The sequence below is a fragment of the Fusarium redolens genome, assembly GCF_020744475.1.
Source record: "Fusarium redolens strain MPI-CAGE-AT-0023 chromosome Unknown BKA55scaffold_20, whole genome shotgun sequence".
NCBI classification, from domain to species: Eukaryota; Fungi; Ascomycota; class Sordariomycetes; order Hypocreales; family Nectriaceae; genus Fusarium; species Fusarium redolens.
The window spans coordinates 768,276-774,490 of NW_025763683.1; the positions used below are offsets into that span (position 1 = coordinate 768,276).

General features: G+C 50.7%; 3 protein-coding genes across 3 annotated transcripts; 2 read left to right on the forward strand and 1 right to left on the reverse strand.

Moving 5' to 3' along the window:
• Nucleotides 1-1,027: 1,027 nt before the first annotated feature.
• Nucleotides 1,028-2,893, forward strand: BKA55DRAFT_524061 (vacuolar ATP synthase subunit B; the record flags this gene model as incomplete). Its single annotated transcript, XM_046188693.1, has 7 exons — nucleotides 1,028-1,126; nucleotides 1,183-1,267; nucleotides 1,333-1,352; nucleotides 1,406-1,441; nucleotides 1,492-1,653; nucleotides 1,706-2,031; nucleotides 2,086-2,893. 7 exons carry the CDS (start codon nucleotides 1,028-1,030, stop codon nucleotides 2,891-2,893), a joined length of 1,536 nt encoding a protein of 511 aa, XP_046043743.1.
• Nucleotides 2,894-3,767: 874 nt separating this feature from the next.
• On the forward strand, nucleotides 3,768-4,031 carry BKA55DRAFT_467927 (Diphthamide synthesis DPH1/DPH2; the record flags this gene model as incomplete). Its single annotated transcript, XM_046186124.1, has 1 exon — nucleotides 3,768-4,031. A coding segment is annotated over one exon (264 nt), but the record flags the coding sequence as incomplete, so codon positions are not given.
• Nucleotides 4,032-5,424: 1,393 nt separating this feature from the next.
• On the reverse strand, nucleotides 5,425-5,954 carry BKA55DRAFT_581854 (hemolysin-III related-domain-containing protein). The gene is made up of 2 exons (XM_046194076.1): nucleotides 5,775-5,954; nucleotides 5,425-5,714 (listed from the first exon to the last, which is right to left on the reverse strand). Exons 1-2 carry the CDS (start codon nucleotides 5,922-5,924, stop codon nucleotides 5,547-5,549), a joined length of 318 nt encoding a protein of 105 aa, XP_046043745.1. The 5' UTR covers nucleotides 5,925-5,954; the 3' UTR covers nucleotides 5,425-5,546.
• Between the last annotated feature and the right edge of the window lie 261 nt (nucleotides 5,955-6,215).

The following is a 6,215-nucleotide window of genomic DNA, read 5'->3' on the forward strand; positions in this document are numbered from 1 at the left end:
GAGATGGTCTCGCATACTTTTCAACTTGAGGAATGAACTAGGTCTTCCAACGCCACCGCGTTCCGGCTTTGCATTCAGGAAGTCGACCCTGTGAAGTTTGAACTCACCCCCCCACACAAAAAAATGGTCTCGACCACAGCGTTGGCCAATGAAGGCGTTACGGAGGCTCCGTAAGCCTAGGCTTAAGGTTTGTCGCCGACCAGGTGGTGCCCGAAACATAAGTGTCATTGGTTCGAGCCATCTCGTCGACGCGCTTCCGAGCGGCGGGGTTCTCCGACCGCGTCCTTGGCATCTTGTAAATCTTAGCAATCGCTAAAACATATGTTTTTACTACGGATGTGGCTCAGTCACTCGAATCCGACTCTGGATAGTAGCTACGTAGCGATAAGTCGTTTCTAAATATAAAATAATAAAAAGGGGAGGGACAACAAAAGGGGAAGATGGGGTTACTGAGGTGCGTGCTGGTTCTGTGACTAACTAAAGGCTTACTGGAGTCGAAGGGATATGTCCCCGCACCCTCTCCCTCTTCGCATAAACCCGCCAATCCTCCTTTCTCATCATTTCCACCGTGAAAATCCGTCAAACCTTTGGTTGATACCGCCCTCACCCGGTCCGGCCAGGCACCGTTGAGTTTCATATAACTGACAAGGGAAGCTGCTGCCCTTTTAATTTGCCGTTATACCTCGACCTTCATCCGAAGACCGAGATGGTATTTTGTGCATCGCACAGTATCTGCCCAGCTGACCTCCACAATTCTCCGATCAAATGGGAAGAGTAGATAGCTACAACCACAAGTAGCTTTATTCGGCAACCCTAGAGAAAGAAGACTTAGTACCAGCTTCCCTGTGAGTTTATTGGTCGTGCGTCTTCGAGCTGGCGCAAGGTGCTCCACTTTGGTGAAGCTAACTCAACCTCCTCCAACCTTAGCTCACCTTGAGGCGTCCTCCCCGTTTCCTAACTTCATCTTCCATCTTCTGGATCGGCTTCTCCCTCCTCATCTACCTCTCATTCTGCTCTAGCGCTTATTATGGTAGACCCACGCGAATCGTCGTCGTACTCGGTCATCCCGAGGATTCGCTACAACACCGTCGGTGGCGTCAACGGCCCCCTCGTCATCCTCGAGAACGTACGTCGGCATTCAAGGATCCGCTTAGCTTATGTCTTACCAGCTGACAACACTAGGTCAAATTTCCGCGATACAACGAGATCGTGACGCTCACTCTTCCCGATGGCACGGAGCGATCGGGTCAGGTCCTGGAAGCTCGAGGTTCGTGCGGTTATTAAACAAATCCTGGAGGTAATGACGCGGCACAGGCTCACAGTGATGAACAGGTGACCGAGCGGTCGTTCAGGTTCTTCCTCGAAACGCGATATATTTCAACAAGGCAATTAATAAGTGTAACAGGTCTTCGAAGGCACTTCCGGCATCGATGTCAGAAAGGTAGGCAACAATGAGTGCCATAATAAGAAATTTGGACTGAGACGTAATAGACTAAAGTCGAGTTCACCGGCCAGAGCTTGAAGCTCGGTGTGTCTGAGGACATGCTTGGTCGTATCTTTGATGGGTCTGGACGAGCTATCGACAAGGGTCCCAAGGTGCTGGCCGAGGACTACCTCGACATCAACGGCAGCCCCATCAATCCCTACTCTCGTGTAAGGCTTCCTGCAGGCACTCTGGTGTTCAAACTTTGACTAACAACCCTAGGAATACCCCGAAGAGATGATCTCGACCGGTATCTCTGCCATCGACACCATGAACTCGATTGCCAGAGGACAAAAGATCCCCATCTTCTCCGCCTCTGGTCTGCCTCATAACGAAATCGCCGCTCAGATTTGCCGTCAGGCTGGTCTGATCCAGAAGCAGGGTGTTACCAACAAGGGCGTCCACGACGGTCACAAGGAGAACTTTTCCATTGTCTTTGGCGCCATGGGTGTGAACTACGAGACTGCGCGTTTTTTCACTCGCGATTTCGAGGAGAACGGCAGCTTGGAGCGTGTTACTCTCTTCCTAAACCTCGCGAATGACCCTACGTAAGCGCAGCCGTCATGATATCATTCAATTGAGACTAGACTGACCCCGCTTAGTATTGAGCGTATCATTACTCCCCGTCTCGCCCTCACCACTGCCGAATACTACGCCTACCAGCTCGAGAAGCACGTCTTGGTCATTCTCACAGACCTCTCTGCCTACTGCGATGCCCTTCGAGAAGTGTCAGCCGCTCGAGAAGAAGTACCCGGTCGACGCGGTTACCCCGGCTACATGTATACTGACTTGTCCACCATCTACGAACGAGCCGGGCGTGTCAAGGGCCGCAACGGATCCATCACCCAGATCCCCATTCTGACCATGCCCAATGACGATATCACTCACCCAATTCCTGATTTGACTGGCTACATTACTGAGGGTCAAGTGTTTGTTGACCGAGCTCTGGACAACCGCGGTATCTACCCTCCCATTAACGTGCTGCCTTCGCTGTCCCGTCTGATGAAGTCTGCCATTGGTGACGGCATGACCCGCAAGGACCACGGTGATGTGTCGAACCAGCTGTATGCCAAGTATGCTATCGGTCGTGATGCAGCGGCCATGAAGGCTGTTGTCGGCGAGGAGGCTCTGTCGGCTGAGGATAAGCTATCTCTGGAGTTCTTGGAGAAGTTTGAGCGCCAGTTCATTAGCCAGGGCCAGTACGAATCGCGAACCATCTACGAGTCTCTTGATCTCGCATGGGCCCTCCTCCGAATCTACCCCAAGGAGTTGCTCAACCGTATTCCCGCCAAGATCCTCAATGAGTTCTACCAGCGAGCCGCTAAGGATGCGAAGGCCAATGCCAGGGATCGGGGGGAGACTGGGCCCTGGGGTCAGCAGCAGAACAAGGAAAACTTAATTGACAGCTGAGGAGCCAATTTGTTGACACTTTGATAGGGAATAGTATAATGGGCACGCAAGGCAGAAGTAGGGCTCGTAGAGAGTGCAACCTGTTTTCAATGGATCGTTTATATGCTCGTGGAGTCGTCTTAGAGGAAACTGTAACGCACAAGAGAAGGTCTGAGAGTGTGAACATAGGTAGCCGAGTTAATTCCATTCAGTCAAATCCTCGGCCGATATTTCATCAAATTTTCTACAACAAGTGATCATAAAGCGGGCCGTGCAGTGCTAGAAATTCTGGTTTATATTGCTGTCGAACTATTCATTCCGAAGTCAAGCTAGACTGGTATAAGAAAAGAAGTTAAGGAAGAGGGAAAATGACTTGAATTGTCTGTTTCTTACTCTTCTATATTTTCATATTAAGAGAAGGGAGGAGGACCAGCGACAGACTGACCTTGGCACGATAGCCGATATTAGGGAGGCCTAGCTGGCTCAGTCGACTTCGTCCCCCACCGCCGAAACTTAGACGGCACGAACGACACAGAATAGAGGAGCGCCATTGAAGCAACCAAAAAAGACGTTCAGGGGTCGACGAACCGCGGCTGAGGCCGGGTGAGAGTGGTGCTGTTCACGCTTTGCTTACCGCTTCGTGGCTACCAGTTTCTTTCTTGAGTTTGTGAGTCCAAAGTATGAGTGAGGATCATGTAGCCCACATCTCTTGATAATATTGCTACTAAACCTCGAGAGCACCCAGATTCTGGAACCAAGCTCCCAAGGAGATCCTCGGAGATCCCAATCTCAAGGCCGCTATCGCCCTCTGCAGGCTAACTACAACGTTGGGATCCCCATGATGATCCATCGTATCAGTTCCTCAGGTGCCCAGATAGCTGCACTGTAGTTACATGAAGGCCTACTCCTCTTTGCTAGCACCTTCTCCCACATTCTCGTCCAGCTCTGCCCGGGCATCCCGAGACTTATGGGCGACATTACCTACGGCGCATGCTATATTGATGATTACACGGCGCGGGCGCTTGGTTACGATCTACTCGTCCCTTATTCTCATGACTGTCTCATCCCTGTCGAAGTGACGAAGACCAAAGTTCTCTACGTCTTTGTCGATAGCGGTATCAACGCTTCACATCTTCTCGCGTCCCTGGGGCGCAACCTTTCCAGCAGTAATCAATGTTGCGTCTGGGTCAGGAATCGCGACGTTCTGGGTCCTCGCTTATGGCTGTCTCTATCGGGCATCCAAGGAGCAGGTGGAAAGACATCGCATGTGACAGTACTGGTTTGTAGTTGCGACATAGCTTAGCTGTTTAGGTGAATTTTTCTGACTTAATCGTTCCTTGAATTCGTATAGTAGCACAGCTGAAAGGCCCTGACACTCCGGTCCAGAAACTGCGTCAACGCGCCCCCCCCCCCCCCCCCCCCCGGTAGCCGCCATTCCTCCTTTCAGCTCCATGGCTTTGGACCCCTTCATTTCTTTCTGGTTTTGCTTGACGCGAGACATCCCTTACCAAACCAAGACACATCAAATCAAATTTCTGCCACACATTTTACCCCTTCCTCACTGAATTGTTTTCTGCAAACAACTAAGATCACATCCCAAGTCTAGTGAGAATGGCTCAAGGCGAAACTACTTAGTACTCCTAAATAAAACATAAGTCGCATTACAAAGTGTGGATCACTTGCATTTACCTCCTAGCATAGCAACAACAATGAACGAAATTCCGCGGGCGATATTAAACCGAATTGCAATGCAGGCAAGGTGCCGGGGGCGCATATGATGCGGCATCTAGGGGGATACTAATCAGCGAATTTGGCATTAGGTGTCATCAAGCCAGATCTTGGAGAAGGGCTCCATCCAGCAATCTGAGGTCGGCTTGCCCGATTCTTCCCCCCGCAAGAGCTTCACACTAACACCGTGTGCCCAACGGATGCCATCACCGCGCCAGAGAAAAAGGAACGGCTCGTGGGGAGCCATGGTTGGCCACTAAATTGTGAGAAAGTCCAGGTTCCTGTAGCTGGACTATGAAATTCGTGGCTTCTGATTATAATTCTTGCGATGTCACCGATAACATTAATCCCTTCCAACTTGGATATGATCCAACCCAATCGTTTCTGCATATCAGAACGATGCAGCTGCATAGTCAACAATGGAATGTCTTTCAGCCATTACTATAGTCGCAATATGGTTTCAAATCTTCCTCTCATGGATCACACTCACTCTAGAACATTGCTGGAAGTCTTCGGTGGCGAAACAACGGAGTTGGTGCTACGTTTCATCGGAGATTGCGTGCAGACCTGGCCTATTTCATATGGTCGCCCAGTGTCATTGTTCGCTTTTATTGCTTCGTCTAGAGTATTATTTGCTAAAATTTCCTAGAGGCTGTTTGTGTCCTGATAGCGGTGCGCAGAAGCGTTTGCATCAAGAAGAGTAGGGTGACGGTGCACTCATGATGTCTTGAGAAGGGGAGCAGATGACGCATGCCATAGAGTCAGTCCGGTATAGGCGATGTGAACGATGACGACGGCGCTTCCGGGTCCAGGGCAGCAGTAGCGATGGGATGTGGTCTTGCGCGCATATTGGGTCTTGGGTTTGGGAATGGCCCGTATAACGGAAAAATAGTGATAAACGACCTTACGTCCATAGAGAGCGGTACACAACCGAAAAGGTCTCGATTTATTCGGTCAAGCACTGGGATCCCAAGACCGTGTGATGGTAGCCAAACGCCCTCACCATTCCATAAAAATGCGTTGCCGCAGCGGGCAGGACAAACATGTGGAAGATCTGATGGGAGCTGCCCCATATGCCGAATGCACCTGGAAAACTCCTCTCCGGCCATCGAGCCTACATTCCCAGTCAGTCAGTTAGTCACCACCACTATGGGAGACGATTGGGATGCCCGATCACATAGAGAACTGCGCCGAAGAGATACATGGCGCCATGGATGACGATACAGGTAACGCTGACTCTGTCATCGAGCCCCTTGTAGCCGTAGATGGTGACGCCGTGGATAATAGGGATGAAGCCAGATAAGCCGGCGGCGGCGAACATCATGGCTCGGTATGGCCGCCATCTTGGGGTGCGTCTGCTTCCATTACCTTAGTCGTTTTCCGTCAAGCGGCTCAAGTACATAATGCGCTAAAGAGTGGGTCTAGCGATGCCAGTGGTGCTATTTTTTTCACTGTAGCTCTGAAGCTCATAGCGCTCGCCTGAACGATTAGCCGCAAGTTGTTTTGGTTTCGTTTAGAGAACGACTATCTGTTGGAAAAACTGGGGACTCCCCTTCCCTTCAGGATTCAGATTGTTAGTCTGAAAGTCCTAGATTTAAAGTACAAAGTCCCAGAC

Excerpts from the sequence above, each read along its gene's own strand:
- BKA55DRAFT_581854 (XM_046194076.1), bottom strand. The coding sequence starts at position 5,924 with ATGATGTTCGCCGCCGCCGGCTTATCTGGCTTCATCCCTATTATCCAC. Across the intron at positions 5,715-5,774 it reads TCGGCGCAGTTCTCTATGTG|GCTCGATGGCCGGAGAGGAG; the intron begins ATCGGGCATCCC and ends CTGGGAATGTAG.